This window comes from Macrotis lagotis, chromosome 1 (assembly GCF_037893015.1).
Source record: "Macrotis lagotis isolate mMagLag1 chromosome 1, bilby.v1.9.chrom.fasta, whole genome shotgun sequence".
NCBI classification, from domain to species: domain Eukaryota; kingdom Metazoa; phylum Chordata; class Mammalia; order Peramelemorphia; family Peramelidae; genus Macrotis; species Macrotis lagotis.
Window position 1 is genome coordinate 152165990 of NC_133658.1, and position 27694 is coordinate 152193683.

Sequence of the window (27694 nt, forward strand, 5' to 3'; positions counted from 1 at the left end):
CTTTCAGTGGCTGCTGAGGTGGCTTCTGCTATGGAGATAGAAGCTCCTGCTTTATGGGTTAGGTGAGGTCCTGGGAGTTGGGGCAAGGCAGGGTGGGTAGGGGAGCTTCTGCACAGAAATGGGTCTCTTGGAAGAGCTCTACTCCTGTGGGATGGAGATGACAGAGTTCAGAGGAGAGAGGAAGCAAATGCAGCCAGATTTGGGTTTGTATTGCTTAGGTGGTTGAATTGTCTCCTGCCGTTTGGGCTGGATTGTGTTTTGGCCTTTGATATGGTCCTGAGACTCAGAAGGGGAGGGAAGGGGAGGAGTAAGGGTGAGGGAGCAGCCTTGGCTGGGGCTGGGTAGTGAAAAAGTGTCACACCAGCCAAAAGCAGGGTGTATAGAATGAGGACAAGTTCAGAGACTTCCCGGCCTCATCTGGTGTGCATGGCAACAGGGGATAGATGAGACCTGTGGCATCCTGGCTGCGGACGCTGAGCTCAGGCTGAAGGTGATACTGGGAGGAATTCTGGGAGGGTATAGGGGAAAAGGTAGAACTAATGATCTCTAAGCTTCCTGCTCTCATGTTCTCTGATCCTCTGGTTCTGAGAGGGGAGTGTCTGAGGATAATGTATGATAAAGTCTGGCGATGGAGGAGGAAGAAGCTTATGCTGTGAGTCTTGAGACACTTTGGGGAGGGTTGCTCAGACTCAGACAGAATTGAGTGTTATGGGGGCAGGAGGGAAGGGGAGATGGGATGGTGGTGGTGGTGGTGGACTGTGAGGGATTCCAAATGGAAAATCTTGAAAAGTGGGGCTGATTGAAAAGAACTGTAAATGTGGGGAGGCTGAGGATTGTAAGAAGGGACTGGCTAAATAAGATCAATGGTTGGGCGTCAGGAAAACTAGAGGTCTGATCAGACTGCTCTTTGGTGGAGAGGGGCATCCATCTGACTTGGAGGCGGTTTGGTTGGAAGTGAGCAAGCTCTCAGGCAGCACCTGCACTTTGTCAACAATTCATCTCCTCTACCAAATCAAAATCCTAAAAGGTGCTTCCTCTTCTAATTTCCAAACTCCTGCTATGCCCTCCCCTGTCCTCGGGCCACCTTCTGAAGTCCAGTGCCTAAGCCAGTGAGCTTAAGGTCATTGTACCCAAAGGGAGAAAGGTCCTTGCCTCCAGAGCTGTACTTTTACGTGACTCTGGTGAAGTCTCAGCTTCCTGCTCTGCCCCCACCCCTTCCCGGCAGACTGGGACTTCAGCCTGGAGGGAAACCAGTGGGGTATCTGGAACCAAAAGGAAACTAGCTGTTTACATGAAATGCTCTGCCTCCTCCGGGGGATGAATGTGGATCGCTCAAACTGATGTGTGCTTGAACCCAGCCAGTCCTTAGAAGGTTCTCTGACCACAGGAACTGGGGTTGTCAGAAAACAAACAAACATGGGGGGAAGGGATTTATGGGTGGACTCTCTTGGAGGGTTTTATTCTATTTGAATGGAGAGAGTTACCTGTATAGGTGACTACATCTTGGAAGTAAAAATTAAAGTCTCCTGGGCAGGAGTTTACATCACAAAGCCAAAGGTAGATATTCGGCTCTGTGGGAGTGATTTAAGCTGTTGATGTTGTTGCTGTTTGTCCTTAGTTTCCAAAGAAGACCATGACATCCAGGAGGGATGTCATGACATGTACGTTAAATGGATGAGTGAGGGACTGTTGTGTTAAGTCACCAGTCTCACTTTCTCCTCCAGAGTCATCTGTAGTCATCCAGTGACCAGATTTGATTCAAGATGACTGGATGTGAGGCAATTAGGGTCAAGTGACTTGTCCAAGGTCATATAGTTAATAAGAGTCAAGTGTCTAAGATCAGAAGCAAACTCCGGTCCTTCTGACTGCAGGACTGACCCACTGCGTCATCTAGCTGTCCAGTTAGATGGGCAGTGAAGAACCTACCTACCAGCAGACAGTTTTACTCTATGGGTGATCTATGTTAAGATAATTGGAATTTGACTGAACTGTTTGTTTTTTAGTAATGGCCATACCGAAATACTTGGCATGGAGGAATGTTCATTTAAGACTTAAACACATTTTCTTTTATCATATTTGAGTTTCTTTCATTCCCCTGAGAAAGAGGATTTAAGGGATAAGTACACTTCTACAGGTTTGGGAGAAGATAGGATGGATTTCAGGGCATCCATGAGCAATTGCCTCTGGTTTCACTAACTTCTAACTCTATTTCTGCTTTTCCTTCAATTATCTAAAAGCATTATTCTGCGAAGAGGTCCACCGGCGTGGCCAGACCTGCCGGGGGGCCCTTACGTAAGGTTTGGCTTGGCTTGTCTTCTCTGCTTCTTAGAGAAGAGTTGAGGAAGGCTCGGGGAAGGGGTGGGGAGGGGAGGTGAAGGCGAGAGGGGGTGGGGGGGCAGGAGGCTGCGGGTCAGAGGCTGGCAAAGTTGAGCGGGGAAGGAGGCACGGTGCAGACGCTAGAGAGGCTGCAAAGGGGCCTAGTGGTCAAGAGTCGAGCGCGTAGAGCAGGGACTCGGTCCTGGAGAAGGCGCCTCCGGGGCCCCGAGTGCAATGAGGGGGGCCAGATGCGAGATGCTCCGGCCGGCCGCGGCCGCGGCCGCGGGGCCCAGGACGCGCTCGGGGAGGCAGGTGACCAGGGCGCAGGGGCGGGGGCGGGGAGGCCGCTGCTCCCCGGGCGCGGGAAGGCGGGGCTGGGGGCGGGGCTGCGAGCCAAGGGGGCGGGAGCGTCCAATCCCCTTCTCCGCCCTCGCTCCCTCTCCCCCCGCCCCCGGCGCTGCACCAATGGAGACGCCCGGGGGGCGGACCCGTTGCGGCCGCCCTTTCTGGGTGTGATTTTTTTTTTTGTGAATGAAAAAAAAGGAGGTCGCCCGGCGGGTCCCGAGACTGCAGCAGCGGGCTGCGCGGCCGCGCCGACCGAGCCGTCCGAGCCCGCCCGCCCCGGGGCCCGGGGCGCCGCCCGCCGCCGCCGCCGCCGCCTCGCCCCTCCTGCCGCCTTCTCTCGGCTGCCCGCGGCCCGCGGCGGGGAGCGGGTGCGGCCGGGCGCCCCGCGGCCACCCCGAGCGCCCCGGCCCGCGGAGATGCCGAGGCCCCGCCAGAGGCCGCGGCCGCAGAGCCCAGCGCGCGGGGAGCCGGGCCCGGCCGGCCTGCCGCGGGGGGCCGGCCTCGCCTAGGACCGGCCTGGGGCCCGGCCGCCGCCTCCCGCCCTGCGCGCCCGGGAGCCGCCCCGGCCACCACTAACATGAATGCGCTCGGCGGGACGAGCTGTGCCCCCTGCCCGCCACATCACCCGGTCACATGTAGCGGCGTAAGTAGCCCGGGGCCGGGGCCGGGGCCGGGGCCGGGGCCGGGGCCGGGGCCGGGCCGGGCCGGGCCGCGCCGCGGGAGGGGGGGCGGAGCGGCCTTTTCCGGGTTTGGCAGCCGGCCCCGATGCCGAGCCCCTCGCACGGACCCCGCCGTGTGTGCGTGTGTGCGCGTGTGCGCGCGGGGCCGCGGATCCGCAAAGAGAAAAGGGAAAAAGAGACGAGCGAGGCCCGGGCCGGGGAGCGAGGCCCGGGCCGGGCCGCCGGCCTGCAGCCCGGCCTTCCTGCCTCAGGCCATGCCGGCGGGGCTACTTCGCTGTCGGTTTGACCGGGATTTTTATTTTCCAAAAATAATATGATTTGAAAACGAGCTCGGGACGCCGCCTTCCTCCGGCCAGAAGGGTAGATGCCCCTTGCAAATAAATACACTATTTCTGGAGCCCTTTTTCGTAAAGGCAGCCTCCCCTTATTCTTCGCTTTTCCTTTTCCCCTTGTGTCTGATGCAGGATACGGGAGATTCTCCCGCGGGTTGCTAGGAGACAGACCAGGCTCCCTGGGAAATTCTGTAGTTTCCTTGACAACCAGCGATGGGGCAGCCTCCGAGGAGCAAAGAGCTTCGGCTGTGGGTGGGGAAAAGGGGGCTTTTCTGGGTTCTGATAAGTGGGGGTGAGCTTGAGATGGGGCCCCAGTGAAAGAGAAGTCTAAATAGATCAAGTCTTGTGGGACTAGGCTGAGCCCGAAGATCTGGGGGAGTCAGGCGAGGAAAGCCTATAGGGGAGTAGTACCCGGGTAGGGGCTGCTAAAATATAGCTGATTTATATTTGATCAATACGGAAAAAGAGAGCTGAAGAGGAGTTCATAATTCCTAGAACGGAAAGAGACTTAAATTTGCATGTTGGGAACTGGGAAGAAAAAGATCAACTAAATCTAGGAAGGCTTTTAGGAAAAAGTCTGCAGGCCAGAAGAATAAAAAAGATATCCTCAGAAGAACCAGCCATAGGAGCAAAATAATAATAATTCATTTTGGGGTATTTTAGGATTTAGATGATTGATAATAATAATACCAGTTTGCAATAGAAAGCTGTTTCTGTGTCTCAGATACAGGTTCCCATTTAAAATAGGCCTCAGGCTACCAGGGGCCTGACTTAATTGGGCCATCCTATATTATAGAGGGAGAAGTAATTACATATATAGATATGGGATCTAGTATTATATAAGGCCTGCATTACATAATAAGAAAACTAGCTCCTTTCATCCCAGAATCTCAAAGCAATTTGCTGTTATGAATTAACTAGGACCCAGGGGGACTTCATGAAGTTCTCATCCCCATTTCCCAAAAGGGGGAGGCACATGCCCTCCAGGGAAGCAAAGTGGTAGGGAACTTTATTGGTTGGTCCATCTCTGAGCCAGTTTCCCAATTAAAACAAGGCAGTGAACAGTTGTTTTGCTTTTTTTTTTTTTAAACTAGAGAGGTATAGCATAGTTTGGAGCCAGGGGATAGCAGAATAGAGAGGAGGTCAGATACAAGAATAGGAAATTGAAAGGAGCCCTGGACAGTGGATGTCAAGGAGAATTTTAGGTGGACCCAATGCCAATCATGCTTGATTTTACAGTACAGGACTTTTTCCCTCCCTTCCCTTCCCCCTTCTTTCCCCCTGTTTGCTTCTTCCTAAATGTGGTTCATGGGGAAGTCACCTCTCATTGGAGTTTGACTCGCTTAACAGCTACCTCATTGGTTAGCTATCCCCTGCTTAACTCTAGTGTTGCATAAGTTTTTCTTTGCCTTTTTTTTAATCAACAAAATTTCTGAGTCCAGAGAAGAGAGTAGCTATGCTAGTCTCCTGGAGTCCATTCTGTGCAAGAGGGCTGATAATAGTGAAATATAGCTAGTTTTTTAGCTTAACTTACCTTCTTCCTAGAATTTTCCTGGGCCTAGAGATCTCTGGGAGAAAGTGGCCTCTGAATTTTTAGGGTATGTCATGTATGATAGTTATTTTAATTTCTTTTTAACCATCATCTCAAAAATTTTCTAAAGTACCATCTGTGATCCTATTTTCTAAAGAATTTTTATCATTTAAGTTCCCTATTCTGTTCCTCACCAATCTGCCTCTCTACCCAAGACCATAATCAACTAGAAAACACCTATTAAATGGCAGGAACTGTACTTGGAGCTTAAATGATAAAATTGAAACTGTGACTTCTCTCCCCCATCTTTACTTTTATATCATAAACCAACTTTTAAAGTATGATTCTTGTTATTGGGATGAAGAAAGGAGAGAGGTAGTAAAGCTGGATCTGGAAAGTAAGGGAGGAATCAATACTGCAGGATGAGTTTGTCATTCTGAGTCGGGCCATTAGTTTGGTGCCAGTCCAGGAGGAACATGTGAGGTGGGGCAGAGGGCATTGTCCGGGTGTGGGCTACTTCATGTTAATGGGATAGAGTGAGCTGGAAGGAAACAGCATCCCTGAAAAAATCCCTGCTGCACTTTTTTGCTCAGATGCACCCACTCACAAAAACCTCCGTTGCCATTGTTACTTGGATATTTTGGTTCTGCATTCCTGCACATTGGCACAAAGTTACAGCATCCCAGGAGCCTCACAGGAATGTGGGAGCTTCCACTCCCTCTCTCTCAAGCTGGCTTTTGGGGTTGGACAGCTTAGGGAGTCGGAACTGAATACCTCCTTGAAATTATTTTCTGTTTTTGTTGAACTTGGAGGGGTTAATACAGTTTGTTTCAGTTTCCAGGATTGCCTAGCTTGCCTATCCTGACCACTCTGTACACCTGGCATATCTTACTTGAATCCCTACCCCCCATGCCTCCTTCTGCCCCTACACAACACACAACACGCACCTCCATCATATTTTCTCTACCTTACCTGCCCCAGACCCCTGGTACACCCTTCAGAGTTGGCTTGTCCTGTAAATGCTACACCCCCTGGATGTATCTCATAGCCTGTGCAGCCTGCCCGCTGGCTGCGCCCCTGCACTGCTTTCCTGTAACTCGTGGCCTACCCACCCTGCCTCCTTATGACATCTTACGTGACACCCAGAGTACAGCCAGGAATGCATGGGCATAGTGCTGCCCCAGCTTTTTTAGGTTTATACCCAAACCCTTCCTGTTGGAATGAATTCCCTGGCTGCTTGCTGTTATCTGCCATTGTGGAGCCCAATCGGCATAGCTCCCTTGAGCTGGGGGCCTCCCCATGTAACCTTTTTAAATGTCTCTGAGACTTCACACAGACACAAGCACTTTCTGCTTGTTTATCTGAAGGACGATTCCCCCTCCTCATTCTGGAGTTTCCTCTGAGTTAGGCAGAGGCAAGGCAAATGGAAGAGTAGTGACCACTGAGTCTGTGCTTGATCTCGCAGTTGAGACTTGGATGACCCTGGTAAGTTATTTGATTGAGCATCTCTCACTGAAACAACCAGTCAGTACAGTGACTGACTTGTCAGTTGAGGATTCTTTTGCTGAATGAGTGGAAAGTGTCTATGAGAGCTCAACCTCAGTTTGGAGAGAGAGAGAGAGAGAGAGAGAGAGAGAGAGAGAGAGAGAGAGAGAGAGAGAGAGCGCTGTAGCAGCAAAAGCCAGGGCCCAGGGGAAAGGGCTGCTAGCCCCACAAAAGGCTTGGTAGAAGTTTCCAAAAGAAAAATAGAGGGGGAAGGGAGTCTGCTGCTGGCTTTGACAAGTCCATTAAATTTTAAAGTGGTTCTGCCTCCGTGCATGCTGGGAAGGGGTGGGGACCTGGCTGAGCCTTCATCTTCTCTCAGCTGTTTGCTGTTCTGTTGCCACTGCTGCGCTAGAAAGAAGAGGGCAGGGTAGAGCAGGGGAGGAGGGAGCGAACCGTGTCAGCCTGGCACTCCTTTGGTGAAAATTAGAGACCCACCCATGGTCTTGAATGAAAAGGGTATCTCCTCCCCCCTAGCTTGGAGGTGATGCCTAGCTCGGAGGTGAGAGTCTGATGGAGTTGTCTCCTTCCTTCCGGGCTTGGTGGGATTCTCACCTCCCTCTCCAAATCTAACTATTTCCACTCTCTTTCTTGACACCAGGGTTTCCCCTTTAATTCTGGCACCCACCTGGACAACTTTGTCTTCCGCCCCCCTCCTCATCCTTTTTGCACAGCAAAGTTACTCAGTGAGTTGTTCAAACACAACTCCTTCCCCTCTTGGAAGAAGCTACCTTGAATTAAGCTAACCCTTGGGAAGATGACTTGGAGAGCAGCCCTGACTCGGCCCTGTCTTTTCTCCCAGGTCCCAATTAATGGATTCTGACATGGATTATGAGAGGCCAAACGTAGAGACCATCAAGTGTGTCGTGGTCGGGGACAACGCTGTCGGCAAGACCAGGCTCATCTGTGCTCGTGCCTGCAATGCCACCCTCACCCAGTACCAGCTGCTTGCCACCCATGTGCCCACAGTCTGGGCCATCGATCAGTACCGGGTGTGCCAGGAGGTAAGAGGTGCCTACATCTATGACTTTTCCATACCTGTGGCTGCAGGCTACTCTAGCTAGTTTGGGGTTTGGGTAAAAGTTATTGTCAGAGCTCACAGTGCAGCTCCCTGACCAGGGCTCTTATCTAAGGATGGAAAATCTTTAGGAGAAATAACTAACCTAGAAGGGAATATGGTTGATTTAGAATTACATGAACTTATGGTAGGAACATAGCATTGAAGACTTAGCATCAATTCTCCATTATCATCACTAATCAAATAGTCACCCAACTCCAATTTGAATAGCTCCATAAATGAGGAATTCACTAACAACTAAAGTCAATCATTCCAATACGGTTCAGAGAACATTTCTTAGATTCAGTCAGAGTTTGACTTCCTCTAACTTTTCCTTTCTGGTCTTCTCTCTGTTGTCTGGAGCCACACAGAATAAATGGAACACATCTTCCCCATGACTGTTCTTCAAATAATTTGAGTCAGCTATCAATTAATTCCCCCTTAATGCATTTTCTTCTTCATGTTAGACATCCCTAGTTCCTTCATCCGTTTCTCTTATGGCAGGGTTTCTATTCATTGTCCCACAGACATGCTCTGATTTATTGATATGTTTTCTAAACCATGGTTTCTCCAAACTGAATAAAATGCTCCAAATATGTTTTTAAAAGGCTAAGTTCAACAGGACTCTCACCTCTGGCACTTGAGATAATTTCCTTATATTAATTCAGGCTATTATTGACAAGAGACATTGAGGCATGGTGGATAGAGAATTGGCTTTGGAGTTAGAAGACCCAAGTTGGAGACTCACCTCAGATAGATGCTAGCTGTGTGACTTTTCCATGCCATCGGAAATTCTCTTAAGACCATAAATTGCACAATAGTTGCTGGTGTGTATTGGTAGAGGTTGTTTTCTCCCTGTGAATTTTCCAAACCTATCAGATCAAAGTCTGAGGGGAAAAAAGATTAAATTAACTTTTTTTTAATTGCCACATATTACCATGCAAACAAACATTTAAAATATCCGATTATATATGGATTATTCACTGTATATATTGTATGTCCCATAATTATTTAGTTGATTTTTTTGAAGCTAAGTGTCCAACTTTTACATCTATCTCAGTGTTTTTTTCTTTTTTGCTAGGGAGTGGGGTTAAATGACTTGCCCAAGGTCACACAGCCAAGTAATTATTAAGTATTTGAGGCTGCATTTGAACTCAGGGCCTCCTGACTCCAGGGCCAGTGCTCTATCCACTGCACCACCTAGCTGTCCCTCAATATTTTTCTATATCCTGTTTCTGGTATTTAATGCATTAACTATCATTTTCAGTTCTGTATCATTTGCATATTTGTTAGTTCTACCACTGATGTTTTTATTAGGAGTCTTTAATAAAAACTTTATAAAGACTAGAGTCAAGAACAGAGCTCTAAAAACTTCCTTTCAGCTTGACGTTGACTTAATGCCCTTTGGTTGATTCACCTAACTCTGCTCTCATGCAGTTCACATTTTTCTATTTCCTCCAAGGGAGACTATATCAAAATTATTGTTAAATATAGATATGGTGTTTTTATAATTTTTTGTTCAGCTTTTAGTTTAATAACTATTGGAAAGGGAAGTTAGATTAGCCTAGTGCAGGCTTCTTTTTTTTTATTTTATTTATTGTGATGGGGTTAAGTGGCTTGCCCAAGGCCACACAGCTAAGCAATTATTAAATATCTGAGGTCCAATTTGAACTCAGGTCCTCCTGACTCCAGGACTGGTGCTCTATCCACTGCACTACCTAGCTGCCTCCAGTGCAGGTTTCTTAACACTTTGTGACTTAGATTCTCTGGCACTTTGGTGAAACCTGTGAACTCCTCAGTAAATAATGGGAGGAAATGTTAAATTTCAGTTAGAAATTAGTGAAAATATAGATGTCATCAATTTCCCCCATTCAAGTTCATGGATCCCCTAAAATATCTTCAGACATCTCATGATTCATGGACCTCAACTTAAGAACACCTGGTTCTAGTGTAACATATTGTCAGTGAGTTATGCTAGCTCCCAGTAATCAGCCTTATTTTCTTTGAGAATGTTCACAAAACTGCCTAATATTGAGTTTCATAATTTTTAAAATTTCTTTTTCTTAAAATAAATTTTATTGGTGTCTTTTTTATATTATCAAAATTTCTCCCTTTGTTCTCTTCTCTTCCAAAACAACCATGTAACAAATAATATTTTTAGACAAAAAAAAGAAAATTAAAAAACTCAACAAGTCAGTTCTAGAGTTTTACTAATCTGATTGCCTCCCTCTCCCTCACCACCATTACCAAGGTTCTTAAGTGCAGATTAAAGCCAGATTAAAATGTTATTGGGAGATATATAACAAGATAAAAATACAGTAGAATAGAAATAATGTTAATATGTGGTTTTCCAAGCTAATATATGCAGCTCACACATTAGAGGTTTAGTAGCTTCCGTTTCTATTTGAGTTTGATATTAGTGATGTACAGAATTCACTTTCCCCTCTTTGAAAAGTTCTGGGTTTGTCCTATTCAGTCTTCTACTACCCTTATTGTGGTCCATAATTCTTTAATGATCCTTGTTAACAGTTCCTTGATCATATCCCTAAGTTTTTCTGGCACCCTGGGATGTATCTGACCCAGAGAGATGATTTGATCTCATTTAGAGAAGCTGTCTTCTCCCTTAATTGTTTCCCCACTGATCTTTGATTTTCAGATCCTCTCAAAATACATTTGTTGTTCCCATTCCAGTCTGGAAATTCTCCTTGACAGAGAAATTGGAAGCAAAACAGCCGTTGAGTAGTTAGTTCCATTTTCTCTTTGTCATCTCTTAAATATTACAGCATCTTTACCAACTGCTGGCTGATCTCCTCCTTGTTCTTTTTGCACCTAAACATAATCGTTCAAATTTTTTTTTGTTATACACAGCATTTTTTTCTGCAAGCCTCAGCTCATTCTTACCTTAGCCTTCCTGCTACCATTCCTACAGGACCTTGCCAGGGTTTTGTTTTTCCCTTAATTACCTGCCTTTTGCAACTATTTATATTTTTTTACCATTATTTAAAATCTGAGCTAAATTAAAGCATCTTGCAAAAAGCCAAATTGGTCTCTTCCCTTTTTCTCATCCTTTTTTTGGTTAGCATATCATCCAATATGTTCTCCTTGCCCTTCTTGAACTGTCTTCTCAGGCCGTGGCATCATAGGGAAATCATTTTGAATTGAAAAGTTACCTTTGAGGCCCTTGGGTCCAACCCAGTCATTTCACCTATAAACTGCCCAAAGCCCCAGATAATTGTTTCAGATTCCATGGCTACAAAATAGCAGATTTGCTTTGACTCTAGACCCTCTTACTACAAATTCTACATTCTTCCAAAATACCACACTGTTTCCCTAACAAGATCGAGTGTTTTGCAGATTGAGGCAATTTCTTGTGGCCTTCTTGTTGTAATAACTTTTTTACAGTGTTTAAACTTCTATCAGAAATTAACAGCACCCTTGTTTTTATCCATTTCCCAATTTTTAGAGTCAGTGGCTTTTTTTGGTTTAGATTCATAAGAGAATAGACTAGAGTTAGAAGAGCCTCAGGTGTCACTTAGACTTCCCTTTGACCCCCTTATTTTACAAAAGAGGAAAATGAGACCCAGGAAATTTCAATGACTTATGTTCCCAAGGTTAGCCAGGTGGTAAACACATGAGAAATGACATTTGAATTCTGGTTGGCTGAGTCCAAAGTCCATGCTGTTGGCTCTATATTACTCATAATTACATTGTGTCTTCTTTTTATGCATGTAGCTTTGGTGCTGCATTTCATTCATTTAACAAGCATTTGCTCAATGCAAGAAATTCAAAGACAAAAATGAAACAAATCCCTATCTTCAAGGGTGAAGATAATGTAAACATATAAAATTAAATACAAAAATGGAACCTGTCATGAAGGAGCTGATAATCTAATGAGCATAGATAACAAGTAAACAATCACCTACATACAAAATATAGACAGGATAAATTCAAGGTAATGCTTGGGGGAAGCACTGGAATGAAAGTGGTTTGGGAAAAGCTTCTTGGAGAGTGAGGATCTTGGTTGAAAACTGAGTGAAGTTAGGAGGCAGAGACAAGGAGGAAGAGAGCATTCCAGGCCTGGGGGATGGCCAGGAAAAAGGTATCATGAATGATGTAATTGCCTTCTTGAGCACAAGGATAAGTCCATCAGTTACTATACTTGTGTCACCAAGGAAGACTTTTGAAACCTCCTTCCCTTTAGCTATAGCTTTTCCAAACCTGTTTACTTTCTATCTTTTCTTCACATTCTTGGAAACTTCTCTAGCTGTTAGTGGGACAAGTGAGGCTACAAGCCCTCCTTTGCTAGCATGCAGTTCAAGATAATACGGTCACTTTTTCCCCAAGGTTCCCCTTGCTTGTGCTTTAATTGAGTCTTCCTTGTTGGTCTGGCCCAAGGTCAGAAGAGCAATCCCCCTTGTATCTTTTTCTTTCTTCTTAAAGATGAGGTAGCCAAGTGGTGCTGTGGATCTGGTACTATGTTCAGTGTCAGGAAGATCTGAGTTCCAATTCGGCCCGAGACTATTTACTAGTTGCATGACCCTGGGCAAGTTGCTTAACCTCATTTTGTCCCAGTTTCATCATTTGTCAAATGAGAACAATAACTACTTTTATCATCCAGGGTTGTTGTGAGGATAAAATGAGGTAATATTTGTAAAAGTGCTTTGCAAGCCTAAAAAATGCCGTATAAATGCAAGTCATTATTATGAAATTGGTGATTAAGAAGAAAGATATACTTAGGATATAGGAAATGGAATTTTTATCAAGTGTCCTAAGCTTTGGAAGCTCTTGTGTATTTGGAATTGAAAGGAAACAGCCAACAGGAAAGAAGAGTTAAACAAAAAATAATGGGGGCAGATGTTATTAAAAAACCTTTGATGGCCCAAGCATACAATAGGCCATTAAAGAGAACCAGAACTGAATGCCTGGCAAGTATATTTGTCTTCCCACCCCCCCTTCTTCCCCAAATCTGCTGTAGGACTTTTAGGCTTTTCTTATATTGTAAAACTTGCCCTTGGTGTTTGTTTTCGCCTTATAGAAATGTTGAGGATTTAGGGGAGACCCAAACAGTTTGAATTGTTCAAGGCTCCATCCTTTCCCCCACTCCCAGGGTCCTCTAGCTGATTTATAGGTGGATCCTAAAGACAAATTCTCTTTTTCTTCCACTTGAAGGTGCTGGAACGTTCCCGAGATGTAGTAGATGATGTCAGTGTGTCCCTTCGTCTCTGGGACACCTTTGGAGATCACCACAAAGACCGGCGCTTTGCTTACGGGAGGTAGGACCAGCCCCTGGCTGCCTTCAGGGTGGGTTTTCCCCCTTCACTGGGGAGGGGAGTGGAGTTGAGCCACCTGAAACGAGTATCCTGAGGGGAGGGACTATAGAGTCCCCGTAGAGTGAATGTGTTTGGATTCTCATATCTGATGTACCAATTATAGATGTCCTCACAGATATTCTCGTTAACTATATTCTCTTTGTATAGGGCTGGAATTTCTCTGCGTGTTGTATTTGTATGTATGTGAAACTATACATATATGTATATATGTGTGTGTGTGTCTGTGTGTGTATGCATATGTTAGACCTCCTTTATTCCTGAGAAAGGCGACCCCCCACAACCATGGGTGGGACTTCCTGCTATGGGCAACCAGTTTTGATGTGTGTGAGAGCACAGATGAGGGAGAGGGTTCCTGGCCCTGCAGGGCTCTGAACTTCCACTAGTGATGGGATCCTTTGGGGCAATGGGGCTGGCTACCTGCTTGGGTGTGGCACCTACTTCTTTATCACCCCCACCTTCCAGATCCGATGTTGTGGTTCTTTGCTTCTCCATTGCTAATCCCAATTCCTTGCACCATGTCAAGACCATGTGGTACCCAGAAATCAAACACTTTTGTCCACGGGCTCCTGTTATCCTGGTTGGATGCCAGCTGGACCTGCGCTATGCTGACCTGGAAGCCGTCAATAGGGCCAGGCGCCCTTTGGCCAGGTAGAGGAGCTGGGACCTGGAGCTATCTAGTATGGGAGGGCAGTGTTGCTGGCTTCAAGGACATTTTCTCTGATAAGAAGACTAAAAGAGATGGGCTCAGAAAGAATCAAGAGAGAGGAAACTGCTAGGAGAGAAGAGAAGGGGAACTGGAAATGGAGGTGAAAGAAGGAAAAGAGATTATGCTCCCAGCTGAGGAATACAGGGGAAAGTAGAACAACAGCAAGGTCATCTCTTCTTCCCCTTTTGAGGTCTTTATCCTCATGTCCCCTCAGTATCAACTGGAGTTATGAACTAGGATTTTTCCCAATCTAGTTGTGCATGCATTCATTCAACAAGTGTTTATTGAGCTAGTATTAGGATGTATTCACAGATCTCAAAATCTCCTTGGGGAATCAAGATTAAATACCTTTGAAACAAGTGACAAGTTGGGATATTCAATGGTTATGCACAGACATTGAATGTCCCAGGCAAAAGGAAAGAGTGGCACTATGGGCTACCATGACCAGGAATGTTCCCTAGTGGAGGATACTGAGCTAATTTTTTTAGTATACTAAGTTTAATTGGAACTTGGAATGAACCTTAATGGAATGGATAGAATTTAGTTAGGTCAAAGAGCAGCGAGGAACAGCCTGAGCAAAGAGTCTAAGTGGAGAAATAAGCATGACCCAAGTAATATTCTGTGGGAGGGTCTGCCCACCTGAATCTGAACCTTGAGTAGACTTCCTTGCCCTTTAAGAGCAATTTAGGGGAGGAGCTACCCCCTCCTTTCTTCTACCACATCCAGTTTTTCTCTATCTTCCCACCCAGGCCCATCAAACCAAATGAAATCCTACCACCTGAGAAGGGCCGGGAGGTGGCCAAGGAGCTGGGCATCCCCTATTATGAGACCAGTGTGGTGGCACAGTTTGGCATCAAAGATGTCTTTGACAATGCCATCCGAGCAGCCCTCATTTCACGTCGTCACTTGCAATTCTGGAAGTCTCACCTACGAAATGTCCAGCGCCCCCTACTGCAGGCTCCATTCCTCCCCCCCAAACCTCCACCCCCCATAATTGTGGTTCCAGACCCCCCATCCACCACTGAGGAGTGTCCTGCCCACCTCCTGGAGGACCCTCTCTGTGCGGATGTCATCCTGGTGCTGCAAGAGCGGGTGCGCATTTTTGCCCACAAGATCTACCTCTCCACTTCCTCCTCCAAGTTCTATGACCTATTCCTCATGGACCTGAGTGAAGGAGAGCTGGGGGGTTCCTCTGGGTCAGGGGGCCCCCGCTTAGAGGAATCTCAAGGTCACTCCGACCACCACCACCACCATCACCACCACCACCACCACCATGGGCGGGACTTCCTGCTACGGGCAGCCAGTTTCGATGTGTGTGAGAGCACAGATGAGGGAGGGGGTCCTGGCCCTGCAGGGCTCCGAGCTTCCACTAGTGATGGGATCCTTCGGGGCAATGGGGCTGGCTACCTGCTTGGGCGTGGCCGGGTACTCTCATCCTGGAGTCGTGCATTTGTGAGCATTCAGGAAGAGATGGCAGATGACCCTCTCACCTACAAGTCACGCCTGATGGTGGTAGTGAAAATGGATGCTTCGATCCAGCCTGGTCCCTTCCGGGCTGTGCTTAAGTATTTGTATACTGGGGAATTAGATGAGAATGAACGGGATCTCATGCACATTGCCCACATTGCTGAACTGCTGGAAGTATTTGATCTGCGCATGATGGTTGCCAACATCCTCAACCACGAGGCCTTCATGAACCAAGAGATCACTAAGGCCTTCCATGTACGTAGGACCAACCGGGTCAAGGAGTGTCTGGCCAAAGGCACATTTTCAGGTAAGGGGAATTAAAAGTGGGCATAAGAGTTGGAGAGAGCAGCATCAGTAGGAGCAGTGGTAGGGAGACAGAGAAGAATTTTATTCACTTAAATTAAATTGATTCACAGCAACCCTTGGGGAGCTTGGCTGACTCCAGCTTCCATCATGATGGTTGAAGGGTAGGTTAGTTCTTCCGCAGTCCCACCTAGGCCAGTATGTGAGTGAAAAGTCATCACTGCTTGGCTTTATCTAAGTGAAATCTTTCTCCAACTATGCCTCGGACACCTTCTAACCATCCAAAGGCTTATTTGGCTCCTATTCCTAGAATTTTCTCTCTCATTTCTTGTCCCTCAGAATCTCCCTTCTTCTGGAACAAGGGAAGGCTTAAGACATGGGAGATTTGGATGAGGGTTTTGCTGTTAAGTAACTGGGACACCAATTTCTCATACCTTGGATCAATATTTTATCCAATCCCAGACCTTATCCTAAAACAACTGTGGGTTTGGATACTTTGGAGGTGGGATCAATGAATTACTCACAGATCTTGGAGGAGGTACAGTTTTAAGGAGAGACTTTGATTGCTGGCAAATTTATTCTGGCAGCTTTAGAAAGTAGTTCTTTGTTTTAAAGTTAAATTGTATTTATTTTCAAATGAAGATCCACCTTCTCTCTAGCCTACCTCCTCCATCTACCCCTGCTGAAAAAGTAAGATTAACAACTGTTATAAACACATATAGTCAAACAAAACAAATTTCTGTTTTGACTATGTGTATATATAATATATATGCATAAATGCATATGTGTATGCATATACGCACACATGCACATGGCTGTGTACATACATGTACACATACATACACATGTCTAGATGTGTATGTATATTTACATACCTGTATCTATAGCCAGCTTTCTATCTGTCAGTCTGCTCTCAGTTCACCCCCCCTCCCCGTGGAGGTAAGTATTATTTTTCACTATGAGCCTTCTGGTTGTCATTGTTAATGACCAGAGTTCTTAAGAATTTTCAAGTTGTTTATTATCTTTGTAATGTTGTTGTTGTGGTATAAATTGTTCTCCTGGCTTTGGTCACTTCACCCTGCATCAATTTATACACAATTTCCTGGGAAGAAATTCTTTTAACCTCCTTCCTTCCTCTGTGGCCTCATTCTCCTCTCCTGCAGATGTGACCTTCATCCTGGATGATGGGACCATCAGTGCCCACAAACCACTGCTGATCTCCAGCTGTGACTGGATGGCTGCCATGTTTGGGGGGCCATTTGTGGAAAGCTCAACAAGGGAGGTGAGAATTTATGAAGGTGGGGATAGGCTCCTATCTCATCTCTGAGATCAACTATCATATTTTTAGGTGCCTACTATATGTCCACATTAGCTAGGTATGGTGGGTATATCAGATGGTCCTTTAAAGCATTAGGCAAATAGATTTGTAGAGAAATAAGACAAAGATATAGTATAGAAACAGTTAGAGGAACTGCAGTATGTCAAAAGTAGAAATGATCCCTTTTGCCCTTAAACCTAACTCTCTTTCCAAATTCTTTATTTTTGTCAGTGGTATCACTATCCTAGTTACCCACAACTTGAAATCTTGGTGGACTTTGAATCTTTCCTTTCTTCTATCCATTTAGACATTGAGACCTCTCCATTCTCCATTAGAAACATGTATTGCATCCATCTTTTCATTCATTCTCCTACAGTACATTCAAGCCTTCATTACCAGTCTCCTCTACATTATTACAGCAATCTCTTAGCTGGTCTCTCTGCTTTTCCTCTCTAAGTCATTCTACACCCCTGCTGTCAAACTTATCTTCTGAATTACTGACACATGGGTCATCTCTTCATCTCAGAAACCTCCCACAATTCCTCATTGCAGACAGGATCAAGTCCAAGACTGTCTTCCCACTCCACTTCCCTCCCTCTGCAACCCTTGTTCAAACTGTCTGTTCCAGTCAGACTAGTGTCCCCCGAAATAGACTTGACTTAGTCTTAAAGTCAACTTTTTTGCCCATAATGCTAGTTGTATTTAAATCAAAATCTAAAATTTGCACAGCTACCCTGAATAAAAAGAGGGGGTGCAGGTATTCATATCTATATAGGGAACTGAGACTCTGAAGTGGGAAGGAGTGCTTTTGAAGTCCACATTTCTATGGAATGTTAAAGTTTGCAAAGCATTTTTTTTTATTTTGGTCATAACCATCCTGTACAAGTGTGATCTCCATTTCACAAATGAGGAAACTGAGGCACCCTGATCAGATTTGCCAGTGATGTAAAGCAAGGAGGGGGGATGGTTTAACACAGTGGATGACAGGATCCAGAAAAAAATCTTGGCAGTCTGGAACATTGGGCTGAAAATGTACTAAGATGCATTTTTAAGAGGAATCAGTATAAAGTCTACTTGGGTCTGAAAAGCTGGCTTCAAAAGTAGAAGATGGGGGAGGCTTGGTTAGACAGCAGTCTGACAGAGAAAAGATCTGGATGTAAGAATCCATTATGAGTCATCAGGGTAAGATGGCAGCTTGAAGAGAGTTAATTAGGTCTTGGGCTGGTTAAGAGGACATCACTTCCAGGAATAAGGAGGTGGCCATCCCCCTGACCTCTGCTCTGCTCTGGTCAGATCACATCTGGAATGTTGTGTTCAGTTTTTAGAAAGAATATTAGGAGGCTGGAATCACCAGAGGAGGGTAACTGGGATGGTGAAGGAACTTGAGGTTATGCCATTATGAGGATGGAGAGGTGTGTTTAGGCTGGAAAAGAAAAGAGTGAAGGGAGACATGGTAGCAGACTAAGTATTTGAAAGGCTTTCTTGTTAAAGAGGGGGAAGCTGGGTGGTGAAGTGGAGAGAATGCAAGATCTCGAGTCAGAAAACTTGAGTTCAAATCCTGCCTCAGACTCATTCGCTGTATGACCCAGTGCAAATCACTTCACTCTGGTTTAGTTTCCTCATCTGTAAAATGAATGGGAGAAGGAAATGGCAAACTACTCCAAGATCTTTGCCAACCCCCAAAAGGCGTTATGATGAGTAGGACACAACTGAAACAACAAGCAACAACGTGTGGCAGAGGTCATTGGCCTTTTTTTCTTTAGGACCAATGAACTCATAAAGAGGCTTATTTTGTTTATAAGCCTCCCCTTGTGTCAATTTGTCATTGGAAATCTTCAAACTTCAGTTCTGGCTTAGACTGCAAAACCTGAAGTTGCTTCCAATTCTGATATTCTGGAATTTAATTGCTTGTGACTTGTATGTGGTCACAATAGCAGCATGTTCCAGGTCTTAACTTCAAAGCTTGGACTTCAGTCTGCAAGATAGGGCTCTTTCCCCTGTATCCCATTATCTCCCATGCTGTCCTTTCCACTCCATGTCTTTTCTTGTGTCCTCTCCCTTTTCAGAGCATAGGCCCCCAGCCATCTTTCAGGGCCTAGCTGAAGTCCCACCTTTTCTTTGAGATGTTGCCCAACCATTTCAGACCCTCATCATGTAATAATTACGTGTTTCATATGAAATCTAACAACTTTGGTTTCTTTTTTAAAGCTTAGGGTGATATTCCCCTCTCCTTTGCATCCCAATAACATTGCTGTATATCCTATTTACTTTGACCCTGTATTCTAGAGGGTCTTTTTGTCTCGGTCTATCTCCCCAAAGAGTCATAAAGACCAGTAGCTTTTAAAGTGACAACTTTTCTTATGACCTTCACACAAAGAAAGGGTTAAGATCTAATAGGAAATGATTGAAGGTAAAGGCAGGGATATTCAAAGATATAATCAAGGAAGTTGCAGGACACTTAGACATGATAGTCTTTAGACAACAGCATTAACAGAGGAAGTCAAACAATATCCCTTCAAGAGGCCTGGTAAATCCAGGTTCTGCCAAACTCATCTCTCTTATTTCACGTGGCAGATACTAGGACCCTTTGTCTCTTTCATATTATGATCTCAGGTTAGACCGTAAGTTTTATAGGAAGAGAGCAGTTTGTCACCCATGCATATCTCATGGGTTCCCTTTCTTCAGTACCATGACAAGGAGACACAATGGATGGTCCCAGGTGAGGGCAAGTCCTTGCTGCATAAACATAGGCCATGGGAAGTTTGCTAAAGTTTCCAAGGGGTGAGACAGGAAGAAAGGAGGTGGGCCTAGAATGGCAGGAACCCACTGTAAGCAAGCCCCATGGATCTCCAGGAAGCTAGGTTTTTTGGACTATCATGGCCAGCTGTGACTAGTATTTCACATACATGCTGTCTCCTCAACTAGATCATCAGTTTCTTGAAGGTAGAGACAGTGTCTTCTATTTCTTTTGTATTCTCTACTATATCAAGCCTTGGTGAGAAAATAAAGATCTTAAACCATCCAGTATTAGGTTCTACAGTAGAGACTCTTAAGTGCTAAAAGTCAGGAGGAAAGGGATAGGTCAGTGTAGACAAGAGTTATAATTATAGCTAACATTTGGTTTTCCCCCCAAAGCATTCTTTTACTTATTCAACAACCCATGGAGTTATTGCAGAAGACTTCATAGTAGGGCATGAACTGGGCTTTAGGGGATGAATAGGACTTGCATACTTATATGGGCAAAGAGGCCAGGGAAAGCACTGAGAAGGGCCCATGACTTTGCCCTGCTCTCTGCTAATGATCTCATAGAAGAAACTTAATTCCAAGGTTCTAGCTAATTCTCCACATATATCTGAAGGAACATGTTTGATGAGAAAGCATTTTCCATTGCTGCACAATTCTAAAGTGATCTCATAGGCCAAGGGCCCTGGCATCAAAAGTCAAAGAAAGAAGCCAGCTGGCACTAGGTTTCGCCCTTCCTTGTTCTTTGTTCCTTGCAGAAGGCAAGAGGCAAACAGCGCTGGGGTCAGAAGGCTTGGGTATCTAAAGAATGTCTCCACGGCTTATGAATTAGCGGAGGAAGGGGAAGAGCCAGGCTGGTGGGAGCACAGGCTTCTGAACAGATAGGAGATGTGTGAAGGGGAACTACATGTGCAATCTGCATAGCAGGTCTTTATCAAGGCCTCCATTGGAGAGAGATCTTTGGGTTCAATGGAAGAAGAGGGAAGATGGGGTGGGAGCAGTCAAGTAAAGCATTTATGAAGCAGCTACTCTCTGCCAAGGGTAGAAGGGCCAAAGGCAGCTCTTGCTGTCAGAGACCTCACAGTCTAATGGGGTTAAGCAACATGTAGATGACTATGTACACTCAAGATGTCTACAAGATTATTTGGAGCTTATCAACCCCAGGAAAGTTCTGGCGATTTTCAGTAGCTAAGACGGCAGCTGAGCAGCGTGGAAGTTGAGTGACGCCACCTTCTGGGCCAGCCCGAGGCAGGTGCTTCTCCCGGCAGAGCCTCATACTGTTCTGGTTTCTGCTTCCCCAGGTCATGTTTCCTTACACCAGCAAGAGCTGTATGCGAGCTGTGCTGGAATACCTCTACACAGGCATGTTCAGTGCCAGCCCTGACCTGGACGACATGAAGCTAATCATCCTGGCCAACCGGCTGTGCTTGCCTCACCTGGTTGCACTCACAGGTAACTCTGCTTATCAGGGACACCTCTTAACGCCCCCCCCTACACACACACACACCAGGAGAAGGATCTGAAAAGCTTTTCATTGGTGGATGCATGATAATGTTTGTCACTTTGTAGATTTGGGTTTGCAAAGGCTATCTATTTCCTACTGTTCTTTTAATTCTGGCAGATGTTAAAAGGTGAGGTGTGGTATTTGGACTATATAGACTTTTTTTTTTATCTTCTTTTGATAATGAGGTGGATCGAATGCAGGGCCTGGAGACAGAAAGATTCATATCCTTGAGTTCAAACATGGTCTTAGACACTTACTAATTATGGGACCTTCTGCAAATCACTTCACCTTTTTGCCTCAGTTTCCTCAGATGTAAAATGAGCTGGAGAAGGAAAAGGCAAGTCATTCCAATAGCCTTACCAAGAAAACCCCAAATGAGATCATAGAGTCAGACACATTGAACAACAACTCATCCTTTTATAATAGTTTTACTTCCAATTGATAGGGCCAACTAAATTTAAAAAACTAATACTAACTGGTATTTTTAAAGTATTTTAAGATTTGCAAAGTGCTTTTCAAATGTTATCTCATCCACACAACAACCCTGGAAGTGTGGTGATATAATTATTTCCATTTTATGGATGAGGAAACTGAGGCTGAAAGAGGTTAAATGACCTTCCCAGGGTCACCCAGCTAGGAAATGTCTGAGGCTGATTCTAAGGCTAATGCTCTATACACTGTGCTATCTAGCTCCCTCAATTTTGCTTTTCTATAAAGATGGAACTTAATAAAATAAGTTACATAAACATTCATTAGGATTTAGTTATTTTTTAAAAGATCATGTAATACCATTTAGAATAAGATTTAAAGAAACATAAGTACTGACGTTCATTAGGACTTAGTTACTTTTTAAAGGATCATGTAATACCATTTAGAATGAGATTTAAAGAAACATAAGTACTGACGTATAATTAAGTCACTAATTTCCAGCTGCTATAACATAATCCTGGTTTCTCTCTAAGTTTGAGTAGATTTCAGTATATTTTCCCCTGACCCTTTTTATTTTGCTCTTGAGGTTTTATTCTTGGCTTTGGGACCCCAGTGACCTTTGCTATGTATCCAAACCCCTACAGACTTTCTCCTTCTATAATAATAAAAGAGTGCATTTGCATGAACTTCTCTCTATGCATCCCATGCCCTGACTGATTCCTAGAATGCTTTTGTCACAGAACAATACACGGTGACTGGACTGATGGAAGCCACGCAGATGATGGTGGACATAGATGGTGATGTCCTTGTTTTTCTGGAACTGGCTCAGGTAGCTTCTGAATTGGGACCATCCATTCAAAAAGGGTACTCAGAGCTGGTAGAGTATATAGAGGAAGCAAAGCAAACCAACAGGCGAATTTGGTTCTCTGCAGTGCCGCACATTTGGTCCTTATCCTGAGCCCAGGCACTCATGACTCTGGGCATCCTGGAGGGTGGGGAGACAGGTCTTGTTGGATAGGAGGCAGGGCTCCTACCTTTGAGGCTGGGCAGTGTGCCCTGGAAATAATATCCCTCAAATCAGTGCCTAAAATGTACATTAGATGTAACATGCCAACCCAGGTCAGACAGTAAGTAACATCTTATTGTATATTCAACAGGTCCTGACCAATTAAGGGGGTTGGTGGTGGGAGGATGGAGAAGGTAAGGGAGAGGGAAAACATAAATTGTGACTGGGGAATGCTGCTTCACATGGAGGGAGACCCCGCTTCTCACGCTCTTTCCAGACTTCCTGGTAATGATCTTCCTCTTTTGGCTACCAGACAGGTGGCCACTGGGGCTGCTCAAAAGACTCCTGGTTTTCTGGAGAACACAGTGGAGATGGGTTAGAATAAGGAAAGCGGGGAGACACCTAGGCCATTGAGTTAGGGGGAGGACATCTGGTAGCACAGTAGAAAAATCAAGGTGATTTGGGGAACCCTGAAGATGATGAGGAAGAAGCAGAGATCTAGAGAATCTTTGATTTCTTTGCCCCTTTGTCCAGTTTTACTTTTGAAGACAGCCCCAAGAATGTCTGTAAGGAAACCATTGAAGTATCTCATAAAAATTCTTGTTGTCTTCTGTTCCATTCCTAGTTCCATTGTGCATACCAGTTGGCTGACTGGTGTCTCCACCACATCTGCACCAACTACAACAACATCTGTCGAAAATTCCCCCGGGATATGAAGGCCATGTCTCCAGGTGAATGCTTTAGAGCCCAATCCCCTACGCTCTGACTCTCCATTCCTTCTCTATAACTTAGGGGCTTTTAAATTCAAGCTTGAGGGGTGGCTAGGTGGCGTAGTGGATAAAGCACCAGCCCTGGAGTCAGGAATACCTGGGTTCAAATCCGGTCTCAGACACTTAATAATTACCTATCTGTGTGGCCTTGGGCAAGCCACTTAACCCCATTTGCCTTACAATAACCTAAAAACAAACAAACAAAAAAGAAAATAAATGAATTCAAGCTTGAGCCTCTATTCTGGTCCTAGAAATACTGGAAAACAGCAGTCCAGTCTTTAATAACAATAAGAATAATTGCTAACTTTTACTAAGGGCCGGCAACTATGCTCAGTGCTTTGCAATTATTATTATTTGATCCACACAACAGTCCTGTGGAGTAGGTGCTATTATTATCTCCATTTTATTCGGAGATGATGAATTGAAGCAAATAATTTAAGTGATTTATCCAAAGTCATACAGATAGTGTCTGAGGCTAGATCTGAATTCAGGTCTTCCATAGTCTAGGCTCAGTGCTCTATCCACAGACTTTGTGTCTGAAGCAGAATTCAAGCCTGGCCTTCCTGACCTGTGTCCTGTCTGCTATACCAGATTATTTCCTAAGGCATCCTTCAAGACCAAGTACAAAACTTTATCTGCCCAGTGAAGCTCTCCATGGTTGCCCATCTTGGAAGTATTCTCCTCTTCCTCCTCTTAACTCTGATGGAGATAGCATCTGCTATATCTAAGCTGCTTTACATATGGTGTGCATTTTCTCCTGGACTAAGAAGTTGTTATAGACAGGGATCATGTCTATTATTCAGTCTGTTTCCCCCAAAATTTCAATTGCACACCCAGGAGCCTGTCAGTAATGGTCACATCTCTTGAGTGTCATCTGGAAACTGGATGGATAGATGTTGGGTGTCTGCAGGCATTCCTTATTCTAACCCATCCCCACTGTGTTCTCTAGAAAACCAGGAGTACTTTGAAAAGCATCGATGGCCACCTGTCTGGTACCTAAAAGAGGAAGATCATTACCAGCGAGCCCGGAAAGAGCGTGAGAAGGAGGACTACCTCCATTTGAAGCGGCAACCTAAAAGGAGATGGCTCTTCTGGAATGGCCCCTCTTCTCCTTCTTCCTCTGCAGCCTCCTCTTCATCTCCCTCCTCCTCCTCAGCCGTAGTTTGAGAGCTGCCTCAACTCTCCCAGGACAACCCCACTGCTATCCTCTCCTAGCCACCTGCCCTGACCTCCTCAGTCCTCCTTTATCTGCATATTCCCCCTCTCCCCTCACCAGGGACAAGAGGACCTAATCAACTAGGCCCATGAGGGTGAAGCAGATAATACCAGCCAAACCATCTCAATGGAAGAAAGACCAGGCTCTGGTGAGAGGCATGGGGACTAGCTGAGGATGGGAAGGAGCCAAGTTTCCTGGGACTCCCCAAATGAGGCATCAGAGAGAACCAACACCTCAGTCATCCATCCTCTTCCCATTCGGAATTTGAAGCCCTGGTCATGGCTGGAGATCCATGAGCCAAGGGAATCCAAAACATCTGGGTTTATGGAAAGTTGTGATTTTTGTAGAGGGTTTATTTTTTGATTGTGGTAGAGGGTCCTAAATTCCTTGGTGAAGAGAGAATCACGCTTCTCTCAGAATTGACTGATGTTTTTCCTAAGGATTTGTAGTTCATAAATGGATTGGAAGAAATTTCACTTGAGGGCAAATCAAGCAGTGTGGTTCTCCCCTTACCCCCTCTTTATTTCTAAGCCAGTGTAGGATGTGTCCTCACTCCATCATTAGAACTGCTCATCTTGAAGAGGAAGAGGAAGATGGTGGGAGAGCTAAGAGAGCCTACTCCTTACCCATCACCCAGAATTTTAGAGGAAGCTTTATAGACATGGCATGCTCCTGGAATCTGAATAGAGCTATAGTTGTTCAGAACTCACCAGGTTAGAAATGGTGATACCAGTGAGACTCTTGCCTGCTAACCTTCCACAAGATCTAGAGAAAATTTATTCACTGAACAGAAACCAACAGGAATAGGTAAGAGTGAGTAGGAAAGGAAGGAAGGTAGGTGGAAGGGAGTGAGATTGTATCCAAAATCTGCCAATCCATAGGACTTAGAACCAGAAAGATCCCTAGAGATGATCTAGTCCAATTTCCTAATTTTTTAAATGAGGAAACAGATCTAGAGAGTTTAGGTGACTTACCTAAGATCACATAGGTAGTTTGTGATAGAGCTAGGATTCAAACCCAGGTATTCTGTTACTACATCATATTCTTCCCTGGCTCTTCCCAACCTCTGATCAGAGCCCAGTTTGTTTGTTTGTATTTTTTTGTGGGGAGGGACATAAGGGGAGGCAGAAATAACCAAAAAAAATCCCCCCAAACTCTACAGAATGAAAAGCAGAAAAAGATAACTATAGCCTTTATATTAAGCCAAACAAAAATCCCTGAAGCCAAGAGAGAAAGTTGCAGGGGAAAAAAGAATTGAGTAATAAGAACAGCTCTGCAATCCATTCTCCAAGTGGAAAGGGATTCTCCTCTACTGTTTCCAGACTTTAAGGAGCCCTGGAGTCACTGACTGGGGGATTCAGATGGGCTGGAGGTTAACTCTTGGCCCTTCAAATCCTAGTGATCGACACTTCTTCTCACAGTGGCTCGTGTGTCATCCCAGGCTGACCCTTTGGTTTTCCCTTCCCTGAGAGTGGAAATCATATACCTGGTCTTGACTAGGTGGTGCCATGGGGTATTTTGTGTTGTGTGTCTTTGTGGGGGATGGAGATGTAGAATAGAGAGAAGCTGGAGAGTTGGCTTTCTTTTAAATTTATGGCATCCCCTCCCCCCCTCAATTTGGGAGAGTGGAAAAGGGGATCAGGCCAAGATTAGGACAGGAGGCCCTCATTCTGAGAGACAGAGACCTAGGGAGGGGAAGGGGTGGTTGATAATAGCCCCTGCAGCCCCCACAGGGCAACAGGAGGGCTGGCAAAGCTCCTTCCCCTGACCCCTTTCCTTAGCATCTTTTGGCTAATATTTGGTAGCTCTTAAGTTTTCAATAGGGGCCTGGGAGGTAGGTTAGAACTCTTCTGAGAATTGAAGAGCTGCCCCTTCTGGGCAGGTCTGGGAGGGACCTGCCTGGCAAACTGGCCTACCAGACTAGTTCCTGGCAAAGGAAGCTCCGGATGTCTTGAATTGTGCCTAGTCCAGAAAAATGCTGAGTGTGGACTGACCAGGTGTCGGTTTATTGTAGAGCAAGCCTTGTTCAAGATGAAGAGTTAAACTGTGGGTACCATTAGAGCACTGCTCTCTATGTAGGTGCCCTTTTCTCAAGCTGACTGGCCATTTTGGAGATGTGCTGAGCTCCACTGGCCTATTCTCCCTGTATGTCCAGGCCCAGGGGGATCAGGCTGGTGTCTTTAACAAATGCTGCTTTACCCTTAGTTTCTCCTTAAAAGAAAAAGAGGGCAAGTATGGTTTGGTAGTTCCAAGCTCTCTCCTATGGGGCAGACTAGAACTGATCTTCAGGAAGCCCATAGACCCCCATGGCAGAGAGAGAGCGTGGGGGCAGGATGAGAACCTACCCAACAAAGATGAAAGAGTGGGGGACTTGGGAACATCACCCTGTGTCAAAATTTTCAGAGAGTTTCTAGATCTGTATTTGGATTAAGAGGGTAGGAAGTCAATTGAGGGAGAAAGGGAGAGATCCAGCCAGGTGATTGTAGTTTCCTCATTGGAAAAATGACTTACTTTTCAAAGCTCTTTTCCTAGGTAGGCCTGGATGAAGCCTAGGAAGAAGAGAGGAAAAAAGGGAAACAATGCCCAGTGAAGGACAGTTATTCCCTCAGGGATCCCTTTCCCCTTCTCCCCTGCTGTGCCCTCAGAGCCAATTTCTATCACACTCTGGTCCTGTTTGTGGTCTGGGGTGCCAACCTAGCTGAACCAGCCCTTAGAGGGTGGACAAACTCTGGCCCCTAGCAGCAAAGCAGACATACCTCTCTGCTAGGGGAAGAGATGGAGACATTGCCCTCACATCTCCTCGGGCTTTGAGATGAATTGCAAGAGTTGGCAAGAGTTAATATTACTCACCCATGCAGGGCATGGTTGACTGAATTACAGAGGAAAAGGACTGATGCTACTCATTGGGAGGTGGGAGGGAAGGAGGAGAAAAACAAAAAAAACCCCTCTTTTTATACAACGTTTCATATTTAATTTGATCATAAATTCATAAATACATAACTATTTTGTACACAATGACATTGTTATTGTTCTTGCTCTTCTGGAATGACCTTGAGTTTTCTGAACCAATTCTGAGAATATAAAAATGCAAGAAAAAAGA

At 45.3% G+C, this 27694-nt stretch overlaps 1 protein-coding gene across 3 annotated transcripts; it reads left to right on the forward strand.

Annotated features, from left to right (window-relative positions):
• Positions 1–342: 342 nt before the first annotated feature.
• Positions 343–27694, forward strand: RHOBTB2 (Rho related BTB domain containing 2). Of its 3 annotated transcripts, none has more exons than XM_074209166.1 (10): positions 343–490; positions 7549–7750; positions 12973–13076; positions 13596–13781; positions 14589–15613; positions 16773–16891; positions 20971–21121; positions 22343–22431; positions 23234–23339; positions 24328–27694. In XM_074209166.1, the coding sequence occupies exons 2-10, from the start codon at positions 7559–7561 to the stop codon at positions 24543–24545; spliced, it is 2190 nt and encodes a 729-aa protein (XP_074065267.1). In that variant the 5' UTR covers positions 343–490; positions 7549–7558; the 3' UTR covers positions 24546–27694. The 3 variants fall into 3 exon arrangements, with proteins under 3 accessions (XP_074065267.1, XP_074065266.1, XP_074065268.1); XM_074209165.1 differs by lacking the exon at positions 343–490 and adding an exon at positions 3199–3304; XM_074209167.1 differs by lacking the exons at positions 343–490; positions 7549–7750 and having other exon boundaries at positions 12987–13076; positions 13657–13781.

What these genes read in the sequence shown, in the direction of transcription:
- RHOBTB2 (XM_074209165.1), top strand. Translation starts at nt 3,243, where the DNA reads ATGCGCTCGGCGGGACGAGCTGTGCCCCCTGCCCGCCACATCACCCGG. An exon ending in GCCAGGCGCCCTTTGGCCAG is followed by an intron (nt 13,782 to 14,588) that starts GTAGAGGAGCTG and finishes CTTCCCACCCAG; the next exon opens with GCCCATCAAACCAAATGAAA. An exon ending in GGCCAAAGGCACATTTTCAG is followed by an intron (nt 15,614 to 16,772) that starts GTAAGGGGAATT and finishes CCTCTCCTGCAG; the next exon opens with ATGTGACCTTCATCCTGGAT.